This window comes from Ciona robusta, chromosome 10 (assembly GCF_009617815.1).
Source record: "Ciona robusta chromosome 10, ASM961781v2".
Lineage (NCBI taxonomy): Eukaryota > Metazoa > Chordata > Ascidiacea > Phlebobranchia > Cionidae > Ciona > Ciona robusta.
Window position 1 is genome coordinate 162503 of NC_143244.1, and position 18706 is coordinate 181208.

The following is an 18706-nucleotide window of genomic DNA, read 5'->3' on the forward strand; positions in this document are numbered from 1 at the left end:
TTTTAGAATATATAGCGAACGCCTCGTATTAACTCACGCATCGTGTTTGCATTAATTCGGTTATTGCGTCATATTAAAAAGTTATGAGAGTTTCAGTTGAAAGCGGGCGGTGTAGACTTAGTTCACTGCTGTGTAGACGAACGCATCATCTGATTCCGCAGTGTTACCTCCGCGCAGCATTCCGGAAACTCGTCGCTTCATCAAAGCTATTGTCCGATAACAAACGAAGATATGCATTTAATAAAGATATCGATGGTGCGGTACCAGTAACCGCAGTGCCAACTTATGTTTAGTGGAGACCAGGTTGAAGAATGCAACGGAGAGGATATCAGCAGCAAAACGAAGTCGTTAAAACACGATACCTAAAATTGTAAAAAAAACGTCTTGAATAAAAGTGTCAGGATAAAACGTATAAAACCACCAGTTATAGTTTCGTATATTACGATTAACAACTTCTGTCAAAACTAATTATTCAAGCCATAGCCACCAATAAGACGTGTCAACGGTGGTTGTACGCAAACTGTTATTATATAAGTTTTAAATCACCATGGTAACCTTTCAGGTATTCTGGACTTAAGTATTTGTGACGTAATATAACCTATTGTGATGTCATCAACAACAGCAGCCCCTGCATTAGCAGGCAGTACAATGGATGCAAAGCTCGATGGTTGGGATATAGCGACGATTGTGTTGTACTTTGTGCTTGTTATCGCCGTCGGCTTGTTTGTAAGTACAACACATATTGTGCTTGTCGCTTTTTCACAACAAGTAATGTCTTTCAACACGTATAACATTAGGCTTTAAATTTGGTGATCGGCGTATTGACGTCAACGTATTGTGATGTCATCGTTTTATGACGTCATTATGATCATACTCCAATAATATGAATGTGAAATATGTTTTTCTCATGGTCATCACCCTTATATACATTGAACTAACATGCATACGGGCCAACACATTAGTTTTATTATCGTGTCTTTGTAGAAAGCGATTCTCAAGGCTTAAAGTGGCATACCAACGAAAAATCAAAATTTGTGCAAAAAAATGCTTAAATGTGACCAAAAGCTATTACCAAAGTTTCAAAGTTTCAAAGTTTGAAACAGATTTTTGAAAAAAATATGAGTTTCAAACCCGCAAATTCAACCGCTCGAGTAAAAAAAATGGGCCGTTGCGCAATGCATGGGAGTTCCCATAAGAAATAATTTCACTCAATTTTGATCGTTCCTTGTTTCTAAAATATCAAAGAAAAAACAAATTTTATTTTTGATTTGGTATAATGAATCCTCTTTAGGATTATATAAATCATTTTCTTTATAAATGTCAGTTGTTTATGTTGAGCATTAGGTTTGAAAAATTGCTGAGTCAGCATAATCTGGTATGTAGCTGGGTCCAATCGAAAAATTAAAACATTATAAAGTTTTCATTTCTATTTTTTTAATATATTCACAAAGAAGAGGAATTCATCATATTAAATCCAAAATAAAATTTGAATTTTCTTTAGTTTTTTAGAAACTAGAAACGGTCAAACTTCAGTGTCTTTTTTTCTTATGGGAAATCCAATGCATTGTCAAAACAACCGTTTTTTTTACTCCAGCGGAATTTTTTACGCGATATTTTTAAAAGCTGTATTATTTTAGGAAACTTTGATAAGTCACATTTGGACGTATCTCTATCCATACACAAATTTTCGTTTTTGGTTGGTACACACCTTTACAATAGCTGCAGAATATAAAACAAACAAACCCCGCGTGGCGTTCCGGAAACACGCCGAATCATCAAAACTATTGTCCGATAACAATGAAAAAATATGTAATTGTCATCAATTGTTCTATTACTTTTTACAGGCGATGTGCAGATCGAACCGGGGAACCATCAGCGGTTACTTCTTGGCTGGCAGGACGATGATGTGGTTGCCAGTAAGTTGACAGAACACAGAAGTTATAACGATTGTCGTTGCCCCGCCATGCGAGGATAAACAAGTTACATACATTCAACTTCGTGGTCCACAATGTTAAAAATAAATTAAAACCCGGGATGTCGAAATAGGTCTTGTCACCCCAGTTTGTTGGCTGCTTGTATTTCTCCTACATACGTCGTAACAACCTCATACGACCGATATATGATTGCATCAGCAACACGCAACATCGCCAGATATAAGTTTAAAGTTTACAATCACATGGATATTGCGCACGATGTTAAACGCATACGACCACGAGGTGCGCACGCATATAACCAGCCAGGATGGGGCAAGCAAGCACACGTGCAAATAAAGGGACGGTTTTTATATCACAGAACGCATTCGCTCATAATGTTTACCGGATGGTACAGTTCGTGCGCATTCTACCATCTGCACATGCGCAACGAACATCACGCCACGCCCAGTATTCAAACAGGGCCTGCAAAAGCGATAGTTATTTCATCATAAAACGTGCCCGGTATTAAGGAAACATTAAATACACCAAATCTCACTGCAAAGAATTACAAATTCCCAGAAGTGAGAGCTAAAATGCGCGGTAAAATTTCAATGCCAATCTTATAAAATTTAGTAGATTGGAGTAAGTTGGGACGCGGGGCAAGTTGGGATACAGACGTTGGATTTGCGAGACACTTTAAAGCCAGATTGCAATAAATTGAATTTATCTGAGTTTACTTATAGTTTTGAAAACTCTGGTCTTCAAATTTGCAAATCCTAACATCGGTTCGATTTGTTTTAAAACAAACTGGGAACTCTAAATTGAATGAATTATTATTGAAGCATGCGACGCTATGTTTGTGTAGAATGTAGACTTTATGGTCCACAGAAGCCAATCACAATTTATTCACGCCGTCACGCGTGACGAGGAATTTTGCGCAAACGGAAATTAAGCTGTCAATCTAGAAAACAGTTGAAGCACCAAAATGACCCATGTGTATCTTTCAACACCACATATATATATATATTGTATGGATGGTTTTAGCTTTGTAAATAACATTAGGCTTAATGTTGGATAAATATAAGGCCATGTTAGTTAAACAAGGGGGGTTAAGATTTAGAATAAAAGACAATCGTAACCAACAAACATAAGTTTCGATATTTGGGATTGTCACCATTGTGGGAATTGGTTAGTAACTTAACAGTAATTGCTCCAACCTAGTGGTCACTAATGGGCTGTCCAAGTTGCCAGCCAAATGGAAAAACAGCCAACCAAAAAAAAACAGAACACCCGTGTTATAACGACAGTCGTTGCCCCGCCATGTGAGGATAAATAAGTTACATACGTGGTAACTTGTAAGCAGGCACGAGGTGTATGAAACAGAACACTTGTGTTGTAACGACTGTCGTTGCCCCGCCATGTGAAGACAAATAAGTTACATGCGTGGTAACTTGTAACCTGGCACGAGGTGTATAAAACAGAACACCCGTGTTATAACGACTGTTGTTGCCCCGCCATGCGTGGATAAATAAGTTACATGCGTGGTAACTCGTAAGCTGGTACGAGGTGTATGAAACAGAACACCCGTGTTATAACGACTGTTGTTGCCCCGCCATGCGTGGAAAAATAAGTTACATACGTGGTAACTCGTAAGCTGGTACGAGGTGTATGAAACAGAACACTCGAGTTAGAACGATTGTCGTTGCCCCGCCATGCGAGGATAAATAAGTTACATACGTGGTAACTCGTAAGCTGGTACGAGGTGTATGAAACAGAACACCCGTGTTATAACGACTGTTGTTGCCCCGCCATGCGTGGATAAATAAGTTACATACGTGGTAACTCGTAAGCTGGTACGAGGTGTATGAAACAGAACACTCGAGTTATAACGACTGTCGTTGCCCCGCCATACGTGGATAAATAAGTTACATACGTGGTAACTCGTAAGCGGGCACGAGGTGTATAAACAGAACGCCTGTGTTATAACGACTGTCGTTTTTTCGTGAAATTTATATAAATGTTACATTTCAAAAGGTTGGAGCGTCGCTGTTCGTAAGCAACATCGGTAGCGAACATTTCATTGGTTTGGCAGGATCCGGGGCTGCCATTGGTTTAGCTACGGGAGCGTGGGAGGTCAATGTAAGTATGACGTCATATTATATACGATCAGGACATTTGGATATTATGTGCTGGATGTGTCCCAAGATTTTCGTCTTTCCCCACCCTACAATATTCCTTTGTTTGTTTATATTGCAGAAGTAACACGTTCTGCATACACCAATCCTTACTGGGCGTTTATGACTTGTACGGTTTGTGTTTAAATATAAAGGTAGAATCAACTTAAAACAACCACAGACTAATTGACACTCGAAACAAAATTATTAAAATGTCCCAATATAGATATAGGGTCAAAGATAAAACAGTTTAATTTTTAACCATGTATGATTAAGTTATTGGTTTATTTCAAACAATATTTACTGTGTATTTTATATCGCTTATATTTTACATATACAGGCGCTCATATTAATCCAATTGTTGGGCTTCGTATTCGCGCCGATCTACATAACATCGGGGGTAAGACTATGTATTGCTGTATGGAAAGGTTGCAACCCTTTTGATTTACTCCCAACTTTTTGTTTGGTCTGGGGTTTAAGCCAGAGTTGGCTCGTTACCCCAAAATTGTATACGCACATTCTGTTTTATATGGGTGAGGTCCTACGGTGAGACACACCATGGGACCTGGGATTTAGACCAGAGTTGGCCCATTACCCCAACATTGTATATGCACATTCTATTCTATGGGTGAGGTCCTACAGTGAGACACACCATGGGACCTGGGATTTAGACCAAAGTTACCTATTACCCAAACACCCAGTGAATTTATCCCGAGTTCGTTTATTTATATCGGCAATACGCACCCTGTTCCTTATATTGTTTGCATCAGTACCATAATCGTACAATTGCATACCAATGTTTGAGTTACAATGGTCGTATATACGGGTACATGGAGCGATCAAAGGATGTTTAACCGAAGCGTATGCTGGTATGCTGTAAGGGTGCTGTGCTTGTATGTCCTACTATATACGCGGTATTAAAGCGCAGTGCAGGGAAATTGATGCCTTTACCAAGAATTTCCAATTGTAGTTAAAGTAAAACAACAACTTGAAACACTAAAGCGCGGCCTACTAGAGATATCTCCGTGACTAAAGGAAAATGTTCTTCCACTTTTGCAAATAGGAATGCTACAAGTTTTAATTAAAAAGTTTCATCATAACCAACACTTACTGCTCTTGAAATATCGCTGGATAGCAACCGCATTGTTCATTACAATGAATCGTTTATACCAAAACCACAGTTTCTGAAATGAACAAGTCAACACTTCAACGCGGTATTCCCCACAAACTGTAGGACTAACTCCACTACCGTTTTTCTTTCCACAAAACTAAAACTAGTTTTATGAGACAAAATCAAACCGTACGAAATATTCAAGGTTGTTTTATGAGTCTATGAAACTAGTTTAATCGTCCACAATCGCAAACTACAAAATTTCTGCGGCTTTACTGTGATTTAGCGAGCATTCAAAATCAGCAGTGTAGCGGTTGATGTGGGAAAGCAGTAGATTAATCTTTAATTTAATGCACCAACAAAATGTATTGAAGCCTCGAGACTGAATGTCTACAACTTACGTCCCTCTAATAACCGGTTTTTCGTGTACAACATTCTGGCATTCGTGTAAATATACGTCTTCTTTGTGTAGGCTCAAAGGGAGACAATTAAAGTATCGTCAAAGCGCAGTTAAAACACTCCCGATTTCTTTAATGTCTATCTTTGTATAATTACTGACGCTGCACACCCTACGGGGCAAACTCACTGGGCGTTTTATTATCTTTTTGCCGTGTGTGTTTCTGTTATAAAAAGGGTGCCCAAATACTGGACACTACGTTTTTTCGTCATGGCATTATCGTGAACGCTCTCCGCGATTACTCTTTCGTGTGTTGTTCTCCGCCACCGTTGTCTTGTCAAATAAAGGAGTCAATATTCTGTTGAGTTGGGTGCTAGTCATTTCGATCGCCTAGATGAGGTTCAGGATCGAGTACGCGTAGAGAGCTACAGCTACGATTTATGACCACCCCCCACAGCAGCTTACTTTTTCGCATTTTTTTATCCGTTCAAAATATACAGTTCCTGTTTTATAAATTTTTGTAATATTTACAAACCGTAATGGGCTTTGACGCGCGTTTTATGAAGTCGTGATAATACTGTCGAATAATTCTGTAACCGTATTTTCTTGATTATTATTAAATTGGGGTCCGTAAAAAGAAAATTAAAAAAGTTACGTCTGACAAAAGAAAAAAAAAGTAATTTAATTCACATTAATTGTTAGATTTAATATTATATAATAAGATGTACACCAGAACTTATATTTTAAATGTTAAAACAACCGCTATACGTGTTTTCTAGCTTTGTATCACTTACAAGAACTAAATGAACATATGCCGACCAGAGTCGTATAAACACCGAGTAGTCCAACTGCCGTCTATGTGTGTCCAAAATAGAGCAAAAGGGGTGACTTTGACAATGGGTTTAAACGAGCTTGTTAAGTTTTGTTTGTGTTTTCCTATTGTGGGAAGGTGTAAAACAGCTTCTATTTACCTTACCAAACATTTTTTAGAAATAATGTATAAATTTAGCCGCATTAAATGACTAAAATGTCGCAAATCAACCGCTTCTAATTCTAATTTTTAACTTTTTTTGACACAGAAAACAAATAACACATGTTTTTTACATTTTTCAACCTTTAAATTTGTTTTTAGGCCCAAGTTTTTCTGTAATTTACCGAAAAACATACATTTTCCCTATACCTACTGTGTTATTTTGGACCCAAATTGCCGTTCAATTTGTGTTTTACGTAACAATGGGTTGGACTACTCGGTATTTCTATGGCTCTGATGCCGACTATGCATTTGTATAGGCGATTCACGCTTCGTGGGCTCCGTAATGGCGGACACAAGCGCCGTTTCCTAACGTTACCGGGAAGTTAGCCATGGTATATTGTAACGGACAAAGCAACTGTTCCTATGATACGATCATTGCATTCAACATTTCCATATTTGGATGAATATCCTTCATCTAGATTACTTATGGTTTGAACTCACATAACGGCGGGTAAAAGACGCGAGGCTGTATTTGTATTCTTAGAACACGGAGCGTGGAAATACCTGTTTAACCACAGCTTATTGTTCCCAAAAGTGAAACCATTAAAAAACAGTTCAATATTCCATGCTGAGACACTCTTTATAAAATTGTTATCTGAAGACTCTGCTTATTATTCTTTAGAATACATAAATATTTTGTTTGTTCAATTCAAAGTTGTTGAAGCGTAACAATGTCGTCTAGGTCGTCACAATGCCCGAGTATCTTTCAAAAAGATTTGGCGGGAAGCGACTCCGTGTGTTCATGGCCGTGTTGTCGTTGCTTCTTTATATTTTCACCAAAGTTTCGGTAAAAAAGTTCGTTTATATAACTGTGTGTTGTATAGTTGGGTAAATTAATTTCATGTCTGCTTATCCACACACTGCAATAGCTTCAGCAACTCGACTGTGGGCACGGGGGTGGCAACCATGGATAAGTCACTCAAGTTCCCACCCACAGGGATATAAATGACCAAACCAACCAAAAGTCATGTCTGCTCACAGTACAATTAACACAATATCTAAACCTTAAATACATCCAGGTTAATTTATATTCTGGTGGTTTGTTTATCCAACAATCGCTTGGATGGAACATTTACTTATCAATGATCGGACTCATCATGATCACAGCATTACTCACTGTAACTGGTGGTTTGGCCGCTGTAATATACACTGACACTCTACAAGCAGTTCTAATGATATCAGGCGCAACAGCACTTTCAGTGTTAAGTAAGTTGGAATAAGGTCTACATAGCTGATAACATGGGTGTCGCCAAGGCCATGCCCCCCAAATGATAACATGGGTGTCGCCAAGGCCATGCCCCCCAAATGATAACATGGGCGTCGCTGTCGCAGAATGGGGGAGGGGAAGGCTGAGAGACCATGCCTCCTGAATTTTGAGTTTACAGTAGGGTTATTGGTAAAAAAACAAAAAAATAATATAATTTACCATTTCGATTTATTAAAGCCAAATCACTGAACTAGCCTAAAATACGACGCAGGTAAAAGTTATATTAAAAAAGCATACATACAAGCCTTTTTAAACTCCTACATATACTAAATGATAAAGTCTAAATCTCTATTATGACGCAAATAATCGCAGTGTGAATTGCTATTAATTGCCAGGTTAAACAATCGCTATTATGATGCAATGATTTCACAAAATAAAATAAATATTAAACTTTAAAACCAATTTGGCATTTTTTTACTCAGGTTTTATTAAAGTTGGTGGTTACGAGGCAATGAAGGAACAATACATGCAAGCAATACCTAACTCAACACTACAGGGAAAAACACCAGGTCCATTATAATAGGAATTCATGGATGAATAAATCTATTTATCCTCGCATGACGGGGCAACGATGGTCGTTATAACACGAGTGTTCTGTTTCATACACCTCATGCCCGCTTACAAGTTACCACGTAGGCAACTTATTTATCCTCGCATGGCGGGGCAACGATGGTCGTTATAACACGGGTGTTGTCCGTGCCGTGGCATAGTGGTAAGCGCGCTTGCCTGTAACCAATAGGTAATGGGTTCAAGGCTCAACGCTGCTACCATTGTGGGTGTATGCGTCCTTGGGCAAGACACTTAACGACAATTGCTCCAACCCAGTGGTCACTAATGGGTTGTCCAAATTATCAGCCATACATAAAAAAAATGAAAAAAACCCAAAAAATAATCACCCACAGAGTAACATACATGGTAACTCGTAAGCTGGCACGAGGTGCTAAACCCGTGTGATAACGACTGTCGTTTTCCGGCCACGCGGGGATAAAGTAAGTTACATTCACCATTCATTCACCTGTTCTGTTTCATACACCTCATGCCAGCTTACAAGTTATGACATACCTAACTTTGTATTTAACTTGTAGGTGACATGGAATCAATTTAAATGGTAAACCAAAAAAAACAGTTTCATGCAGCTTTTAACAACAAACTTAGGAGTTACTTTACAGCCCATTACCCCCAGTAGGTCACAAACACAATTGGTTCATTACTCCAACAAAAGTTGTTTATCTCATACCCTTAAAAGGTTAAGTTGCCAGTTACAATATATAATAAGACAGATCTGGTTTCCTTACTGTGGCTACAATAGATTCACCATATTGTTGTTCCTGCCTATACAAGTCATCTCATGTCACTTATACAGGATGTGGTTACCCACTGAACGATTCCTTTGTTATGCTACGCGAACCAACTGATCCTAACGTACCATGGCCTGGATTCATATTTGGACAAACACCAGCGTCTATATGGTACTGGTGTGCAGATCAGGTGATAATTAATATTGCTTGAATGATCTGATGAAATATGTTGATGAAACTCAATATTGCTCTCTTGGTTTTGCATTAAAATCAACATGTGTTCTCCACATCAGCGTATTAATAATGTTCTGCCCATGGCTCAGTGGTTGGTTTCATGCAGAAGGGTTCAAAACTCGTTGCTGCTACCATTGTGCACGTTTGGGTCCTTGGGCAAGACACTTAACGGCAATTGCTCCAACCAAGTGGTCACTAATGGGTTGTCCAAATTGTCAGCCATACAGAAAAACAATCACCCACAAAATTACAAACAGAACACCTGTGTTATAACGACTGTCGTTGCCCGCCACGCAAGGATAAATGTGACATACAATTTACCTTTGAACTTACCTCATAAACAGGTGATTGTACAACGAGCGTTGGCTGCCAAGAGTCTTTCCCATGCACAGGGCGCAACCATTTTCGCAGGGTTCCTTAAAACTCTCCCCCTTTTCATCATGGTTATGCCCGGTCTCATAAGTAGAATTCTATACACAGGTAGTTACATTGGTTAAGTATTCAGCTAATAAAATTCTCATTCTAATAAATTTGTCATGACAAAATTATTAAGTTAACCCATACTCAAGTAAAAATATTTCTCAATCTTTCATGGTTCGTGGCCTTTCCAAGACACTCAACACCCGTGGCCCCCTGCTTCATTCATTCATTCATTCCTGCTTCAATAATGAAATACCCTAAATTTATCAAACATATTTACGTCTGTTGTTTAATTCAACACTTTGTACCAATTAACCTTAAAAACAAGCAAAGCCATTAGAAATCTACTTTATTTCTATTTTTATAAGGGTGAGGTATTTTACGAGCACTTGGGATTCAAGTCAGACTTGTCCCATTAGCCAACTAATGGCCCACCTATGTGACTTGACCCACTTATGTGGTCTGCTTGTACTTCTTAAACAATTTTCTTTCTAGCTGTTACAATTTCTCACTAACATATGACATCATAATACCTTTTATTACGACACAGATGAAGTGGCTTGTGTTGATCCAGAGGTTTGTTACGCGATCTGTCAAAGTTCCACGGGGTGTTCAAACATTGCGTTCCCTCGGTTGGTGCTGGGAGTGATGCCAACAGGTATTTTGTGTAAAAATCAACTGGGAACACTGAGGAAATATGTATCATAATATGAGAGAATGACAGTCGTTATAAATGAATGAATGAATGAATGAATCTAAGTGTAGCAATCGTTATAACTCCACCATCAAGTCGTTATAACTCCACCATCAAGTCGTTATAACTCCACCATCAAGGGAAAAAGGGAATATCATTATAATGCTTATAATAATAGTAGTGTGGGGTAAGATGGAATAGTATTAGAACCTAAATCCCATATTTCCTGATCGTGTTTTGAACAATTAACAGTTTTTGAGTGGTGAGGATGCAGGTGTGTATTTCTGTAAATATTCTTTGTTTATTATTACAAAATGTAAAAAGAGAAAAAAAAAGAAAACTGAAAACGTGTACCATCTTCCCCCACAAAACATGGGTGACATTATAATCAATAAAACAATATTGCGAGGATAAATAAGTTGCATTTATTCAATGTTATCCATAGTAGTGATATACACGGGTGGCTTGTAACACAACACTGTAATATTACAACCAACCTTAACATCCACAGGCGCGCGAGGGTTAATGATGGCTGTGATGATCGCTGCGCTAATGAGCGACCTCGATTCAATATTTAACAGGTAAAGTATCGGCATTGTTTCACTGTGGATCATGTTGTTGTTATTGTGTGGTGTAGGAGGTTTAATACCTGTGGTATAATGTGGTTTTGCTACCACACAAGAATAAATAAGTTACATTAATTAAATGTATGTATAAGAGGTTTGCCTTATAGTGGGGTCTAGATGGTAGCACCCTGGGTGTTGGGGTAATAGACCTACATCCCAGGTCTCAGGTGTGCCTCACTGTAGAACCTCACCCATATAAAATAGAATCTTTATTATTGAGTGTCCATAAACTGCCTCAGTGGGGTCTAGATGGTAGCACCCTGGATGTTGGGGTAATAGACCTACATTCCAGGTCTCAGGTGTGCCTCACTGAAGACCTCACCCTTTTAAAATAGAATCTCCATTATTAGGTGTCTATAAACTGTTTCAGTGGGGTCTAGATAGTAGCACCCTGGGTGTTGGGGTAATATAATCTCAGGTCCCACGGCGTGCCTCACTGAAGACCTCGCTTTCATATAATAGAATGTGCATGAACTGCAGTATACCTACATCCCAGACCACACTCAATATCTTGTACACATTATACTATTTCTATAGTTCAAGCACAATATTCACAATCGATATTTGGAAACGAGTGATCCGACCAAAATGTTCCGTTCGTGAAATGATGTTGGTTGGCAGGTTATGGGTGCTGGTGATGGTGGGGTTGAGTATTGCATGGGTGAGTAATGCAACTATGTGTATGGTAGTGTTTATGTAGATGGTTGGTTAGGTCTTTAGACAAGCATCGTGGTTAGAATGTGTGAATATCTACTAAGATATTTATGCCAGACTTATGGGTTAGGTGATGGCATTGTAATTGAAGGATCCAAGGTTTAATGTTAAACGTTGGTACTATCGTTGGTGTGTGTGTCATTTAGCAAGATACTTGGCGGCAATTATGTAAATTGTCAGCCATACATAAAAACAATCACCCACAAAGTTACATACGTGGTAACTTGTAAGCTGGCATGAGGTGTATGAAATAGAACACCCGTGTTATAAGGACTGTCGTTGTCCGCCATGCGCGGATAAATAAGTTACATACGTGGTAACTGGTAAGCGGGCACGAGGTGTATGAAACAAATCACTTGTGTTATAACGACTGTTGTTGCCCTGCCATGCAAGGATAAATAAGTTACATACGGGGTAACTTGTAAGCGGGCACGAGGTGTATGAAACAGAACACCCATGTTATAACGACTGTCATTGTCTGCCATGTAAGGATAAACAAGTTACATACCTGGTAACTTGTAAGCGAGAACGAGGTGTATGAAACAGAACACCCGTGTTATAACGACTGTCGTTGACCGCAAAGATAAATACATTACATTCATTCAATTATAAACATCAATACCGACCTTAGGTCCCTGTTATGCTTCTGCTTCAAGATGGCCAACTATTCCTTACGATCCAGGAGATCAGCGGTTACCTCTCCCCGCCCATTGCTGCAATATTCCTACTTGGCGTTTTCTGGAAGCGCTGTAATGAAAAGGTGAAGTAACTAATATGTGTGTTGGAAATGATAAACTAACATGGGAATGAAAACCATGTGTTTGTCACCTTGAAGAAAATATGCATTATCTATCATGTATTTAAATCAGGGGGTCTCAAACAACCCACACCATTTGTTCCTCTTGATCTGTTTAAGTACCACACAACAACATAAGCACCACATTTGATGGCTGATACTGATATATGTCCTTGCGCACACTTCACGAGCATTAACTCACAGTGATCACTAATGGGTTGTAGCTCTGATCTAAATACCAGGTCCCATGGCATGCCTCACTGTAGGACCTCACCCATATATAACAACATTGTATTCACCCAGGGAGCTTTCTGGGGTTTAATGGCCGGGTTCGTGGTTGGCATCGTTCGAATGATTATCGTGTTCTCGTTCCAAAGCCAAGCCGGAAACTGTTTGGTTCCGGACACGAGGTACAGGGTTCAAATACCGGTGATGGTGTTCATGCGTCGCTGGGTGTTACGTAATATTAATGAATGTAAATTGTTTATTCCTGTGTGGCGAGGCAACGACAGCCTGCTTGAGTCCCAACAGTTGAGTTGCATTTACCCTGAAGAAATTTTAACAACAAAATTTTTACATTAACGAAATGCGTTGCAGTACCACTTTATATTTCTGACGAGTTTTATAATATTTCTATCCCCCAGACCTCAGTGGTACCATGACTTCATCACGAAGATCAACTTCATGTATTACGCAATAATCATATTCTTCACCACCATTATTGTGGCTGTGGTTGTCAGTTTGTGCACCAAGAAACCTCCAAGCAGATTGGTAAGTAGTGGGCGTCACAACTTTGATTGTTTGATGAATCTTGGGTCACATGGTATCAAATCTGTAATATTTGGTCTGAAGTTTTGAAAAGTTTGCAACAAAGTGGCAGAAAATGGGAGTTTTTGTAAAACAACGTTTGAACTTTGACTTTAAAAATTTCCTACTTTCTGATTGTATATTTTCAAATAAAACTGACATTAACATAGAAATAATATTATTTAGCTCAAGCGGTCCACCTGGTGGTCAAGATTTTTATCGGAGCCTCGTACGGATAATTTAGAGGAGGAGATCGCGATGAAACCACTGGATGAAAAAGCAGAGTTGGAAGCTAATCAGGGTGGGTTGGGGGGAGGGGTGTTGTTGGGGGGGGGGGTGTTGTTGAGGGGGGGTGTTGTTGGGGGTACAAAAGGTTAATATGATATGGCGTAATTTAATTGAATACAAATTAAAAGGTTTAGGAGTAATTGGCCTGGAAGCGAATATGGGTAAATGTATGTACAGTTAAACAAGTGATCTTAATTTTTTTTAGTTTAAAAATATTTTGGGCTTTGAGGAGTTTGATTGTAATGTAATTAGGAGGATGAGAAAAGCTGGAATACGGGGGTTGGTTTTTCAGGTGTTACAGGGGTTTAGGAAGAAGAAACTGGAAAAGGTGTGAAATCTAAACAATAATGATTATTATGTTATCACAGAGGAAAAGACGTTATGCAAGCGAGGATACGACTGGTTTTGTGGTTATAGCGCCACCCAGCAGCCAGAAGAAGAAGGCAACAACCGTGAAAAACTTCGTAAAATTACGAGCATCGAACAGGACAAGAGAGCAAAGAGACTTTTACAAGTTCTGCTCGTTTTAGTGATTTCGGCAGGCGTTTATATTTTCGGTTACTTTGGGGCTCCACAATAAGAGGGGTCTGTTGTGTACCATGAAGGAATAGAAAAAGTTTCAAACAATTAATATTTTTATAACCTTATGGGTAAGATCATTTATTTTAATTACAAAATGTACACAATGATGTTTTATCAACAGAATGCGGTAATAGTATAAACTTATTTAACTCTTCATTATTTTTCCATATTATGTTTTGTCGTCTTGTTAAACTTCATTATCTTAGTTTTGAAGACAGAGGTATCTCATTTAAAGAGATAAATAAGTTTATGTGTTGCTCACTGTTAGTTGTTAATTGCAATACAGTTATAATGGAAAAAAAGATGAACTTCGAATACACGTTTTTTACGTAGGGTTAGATTTTATCATTCAATCTCTGCTCCATACGTTGAGTGTTTGTACAAAAACAGGCTTAGATGCCTGTAAGAAGATCTGTAAACATAAAAAATTGTAGCTACCACAGTGAGATTTGAACCTGGGATCTCCCGGTTTTAATATACACACAGAACTGTAGTTGGAATACGAACTACCTATGTTGAGCCTTGAACCAACCCCCTCCAACTTTCAAAATGGTGCTGTGAAAATAAAAACATTATAAGAGGTACTCAAGTAGCGACTGTGACAACATTCAAGGTACCCGTGTCATAATGCTCATTGTTGTAACCATTGTGGTGAAACAATGAATATTGTTGCATCATTAATCTTCAAAAGTTGGTATCTAGTAGCGTTGTAAATTGGGCATGAATGTGGCAAATTCAGTTAAAGGAAATTACTCGGTTAGTTGAATGTAATTTCTTACGCATTACTAGTCCAGAAACAAATCAAAGTGTTCCCAGGCGACCCCGTAACTTTACGCCAGTGCAAGTGGCCACCATTAGGTGGCAGTAACTTGAATGTTGGGGTAACAGAGTTAAACCCAAGGTCCCACACTGTGTCGTTGTAGGACCTACCTATATAGAGCTTACCTATATAGAACACATTCCACAATAATATCTTTCATTTATTGCACAACCTTGCCACTTATTCACCACAATCTACTAAAGCCGATAAAATCATGTCGGAATATTTGTTTCTATTTAACATAGAGATAACATTGAGGGCAAAATATATATCATAGAATGCATCTGAATACATATATAGCAATAATTTCAGAAATCAATTATTGCTATATATGTATTCATGCAGAAGTTACTTAAACTATTTCAAAGGTAAATTTAACGTGGGGATCAGGTGTTAATCACTCAAGTTGCGAAACTTAAAAACGGTAAAGGTTTTCTTAATAGTGAACACGAACCATGATATATATTAACATTTCTGAATCTGCAGAAAACTCCGCAATAAATAAAAATATCAACAGAAAAGTAAATTCATGGTTTAAGACAAATGTGCATGAAAAAAAAAGTAAAAGCGTGGCAATAAAAAGTTCGGAATCCCGTGATCTTGAATATTAAACTCTATAACATTTCCCAAACAAAATATACAACAACAACAACGTTTATGGCGTTGACAAAATACCCGTTTTATAATTTGATGTCTTTTTATAAATATTGCACAATTTTAACATTTTCAGATAAAAATTCATTAACCCGTTTAAATTTCTCTAGAATGTGATTTGTATTGTTTAATCACAATGAAGCATTGTCTCCAAACAAACCACGAGTGTTATAACAAACACTGGTGAGGGTGAATCAACAAATGCTAAAAATATGGCAGTTTAGTGACATCATAATTACTGTTATTTTTACTAAATTTAGGAAAAATTTGACATTTTTATTGAATATTTAGTGTGAAAGGGGTTTTCTGACAATTGTTTCTTCTTTTGTCTTAAAGGATTCACAGTTTGTGTTTAATTTAAACTGTTAGCCGTTTAAGCTTACTAAATACACAATTGCTAGAAAATCTCTTTCACACTTATTTTAGTCGAAATTCTTAAAATTATCTATAAATATATCGTTGGCACCAATGTTGGTTTCTGACGTAAAAACTGAATATACTTTCTTTAAACATAGAAATAGAACAAGTTGCAAAAATCCCTCTACATCACCACCATGTGGAACTATCTACCGGATGGAGTTGTTGGGATTTCTATGTTGGTCATGTGATAATACTCGTACCCACCGAGAATCATAAAAAGAAAGAAAATTGCGAGAAACCCGAGCAGTAGTACCCACCACTTTACCCCCCAATCAGCCCCATTACAATCATCCTTACCACCAGGTGGGGGTAGAGGTCGATACCCAATCGAACCCAGCGACGAAACAACTTCTTCTAACACCTCGTTCCTTTCACCCAAGGCGTCGCTGCTTCGAACAGTTTTTCGAATTTCTTTGTCAAGTTTTTTAAGAAATTTATTCGCCTCGTTGCGCGTGGTTGCTGGGTTGTGATTGGTCGAGCTGGTTAGCAACGAAATATTCTCCGAGCTTTCGGAGGACTCAATTTCTTGGTTCTCGTTCGTATAAACATCGTCACTCTGGCTCCCTCTAATGGATGTGGTGACAGGGCGTCGTTTCGTTTCTTCTTCAATCTCGGTTAACAAACCGTGACGTTTCACGGGGATCTTTAAGTGACGCAGAGCGTAGAAATCTTGTTCCCGAATAAGGTTGTTCGCACGTTTGATGTCGTTTAACTGAAAAGCATAAATTTGTTAGTTTATTCATAGTTAACCGTAACATGTTACGTGAATCTCGCTCTGATGGAACAGTTATATTGGTGGATGATTGTTAGGTGCAATACATTAAACGTTTTACAAAAATTGGGGAATTGATTAATGATTATCCTTTGGCAGGTATCAACTAGAATGCATTTAAGTTAATTTTGAGCTATTTTGCAACTTAGAGTGACCAATGCTTGAATGAATTAGAAGTAATATTGCGAAGTTTAAGTTTAACCAGAGTTTGCGTTTTCTCCGGACACGCAGAGTGCTACAACCCGTTAGTCACCACTAGGGTGGGGCAATGTCTGTTAAGTGTCTTGCTAAAGGATGAATATTGGTTTATATCGGTTACAAAATATGGACCAATGAACCTGGTTTTCTTCAGCCACAATGCAAGCACCTAAACCACGGCACTGGTCTACCTCTACACTTTAAAGTGAGTATAAAACTTAAACCACAAAAATATCAAACTCTTATGTCGTGATTTACGTTAGAGCTTGAGGAACCCCAGCTTTTACAACTTTGGCACATTCTTGACTACAACGCATGTTTAGAGTGATTACAAAGTTAAACCACAGAATTTTTGGGATATATAACCTACAGTGCATCCATACAACAATGCAAACGACTGTAACGTGTCTGTTGGTAGGATTTCACGCTCCAGGAACACGACATCATCCGGTGGTGCGCGTTCGCTCATGTACGACTGATTGCTACCGCCCCCTCGTGGTCGTAAATGTGTGAGTTCTGTGACATCATCAATGGCACCATTGTCGACACTGTTGGTGAATATTCTCGCTGCCCCGTTCATATCTGTCGGGCTCGACGCGGCACGTCCACCCACATTATTGTGGTTCGAGTTGAAGTTTCGGTTCGCAACTTTTATCAGGTTTTTATCCATTCCATTTGGAGGTTTTAGTTAAATTAAAGATAGTTTGTGATTAGGGTGAAAAATTAATAAAAACCTGTAAAGGGATGAATTATTTAAATATTTATATAACTTATATATATAATATAAGTTATATTTAAGTTATAAACTTTTACAATCCGGCACTCATATTGGGTAATCCTTTAGCTGGTGATACCCACTGTATAATTTTTTTTTTTAAAAACTCGGGCGTTCGTGTCGAAAATTAACTTTGAAAGTGCGCGAAAACATGCTTCGTCACCGTAATTCGTCTGATTTGCGTAAGGTTAACGATTTATTACGTCACAATCGCGGTCTGTTACGTCACAATAGTGGTATATTACATAAGTTACCGGACGTTATAACCTTGTTTTTTCCCACTGTTTTAACGTAGAAATCAAATGTAACAAAACGCATTATATGACGTAACAATCCAACCTTGGTTTAATCCATGACGACTGGTGTGGAAAATACGGTGACGCAGCTCGATTTCGCTCACTAAGGAACATTTTGAAACCAAAATTTCAGGTGGCCACCAGCTAAAGGATTACCCGCATATTGTTGGATGATTCTCGTTGCATCATAACAGAATGCACCAGGTGCAACTAAATATTCAACAAATGAAAACCAAATCCAACTAATGTTGTACCGAGATGCCAGTTACATCCAAACAGTACTAGTGCTACATCAGGCCATGATACATTGATACTAATAAGTAAGTTAAAAACAAACCTAATTTAAAAGCAGGTAGACTTTAATATTAATTCACAAAAGTTTCTAAAATTTGTTATATACTAGTTTAATATTTAAAT

The 18706-nt window shown here is 38.2% G+C and overlaps 2 protein-coding genes across 3 annotated transcripts; one reads left to right on the forward strand and one right to left on the reverse strand.

Annotated features, from left to right (window-relative positions):
* The first annotated feature begins 537 nt into the window (after window positions 1–537).
* LOC149729200 (sodium/myo-inositol cotransporter-like) lies at window positions 538–14662 on the forward strand. 2 transcript variants are annotated; one of them, XM_089887438.1, is made up of 17 exons: window positions 539–726; window positions 1845–1916; window positions 3948–4052; window positions 4428–4487; window positions 7311–7415; window positions 7648–7834; window positions 8318–8404; window positions 9259–9383; window positions 9772–9907; window positions 10398–10505; window positions 11053–11122; window positions 11705–11828; window positions 12513–12641; window positions 12981–13087; window positions 13322–13448; window positions 13671–13785; window positions 14141–14662. In XM_089887438.1, exons 1-17 carry the CDS (start codon window positions 607–609, stop codon window positions 14350–14352), a joined length of 1989 nt encoding a protein of 662 aa, XP_089743564.1. In that variant the 5' UTR covers window positions 539–606; the 3' UTR covers window positions 14353–14662. The 2 variants fall into 2 exon arrangements, with proteins under 2 accessions (XP_089743565.1, XP_089743564.1); XM_089887439.1 differs by lacking the exon at window positions 7311–7415 and having other exon boundaries at window positions 538–726.
* A 660-nt stretch (window positions 14663–15322) lies between these two features.
* Window positions 15323–18030, reverse strand: LOC149729201 (lysM and putative peptidoglycan-binding domain-containing protein 3-like). The gene is made up of 2 exons (XM_089887440.1): window positions 17589–18030; window positions 15323–16960 (listed from the first exon to the last, which is right to left on the reverse strand). Exons 1-2 carry the CDS (start codon window positions 17886–17888, stop codon window positions 16391–16393), a joined length of 870 nt encoding a protein of 289 aa, XP_089743566.1. The 5' UTR covers window positions 17889–18030; the 3' UTR covers window positions 15323–16390.
* Window positions 18031–18706: the final 676 nt, after the last annotated feature.

Coding starts and splice junctions, on each gene's coding strand:
- LOC149729200 (XM_089887438.1), top strand. CDS start 607: ATGTCATCAACAACAGCAGCCCCTGCATTAGCAGGCAGTACAATGGAT. Junction 7,416..7,647: donor ATATTTTCACCAAAGTTTCG/GTAAAAAAGTTC, acceptor AAATACATCCAG/GTTAATTTATATTCTGGTGG. Junction 11,829..12,512: donor TGGGGTTGAGTATTGCATGG/GTGAGTAATGCA, acceptor TACCGACCTTAG/GTCCCTGTTATGCTTCTGCT.
- LOC149729201 (XM_089887440.1), bottom strand. CDS start 17,888: ATGGATAAAAACCTGATAAAAGTTGCGAACCGAAACTTCAACTCGAAC. Junction 16,961..17,588: donor CATTGTTGTATGGATGCACT/GTAGGTTATATA, acceptor TATGCTTTTCAG/TTAAACGACATCAAACGTGC.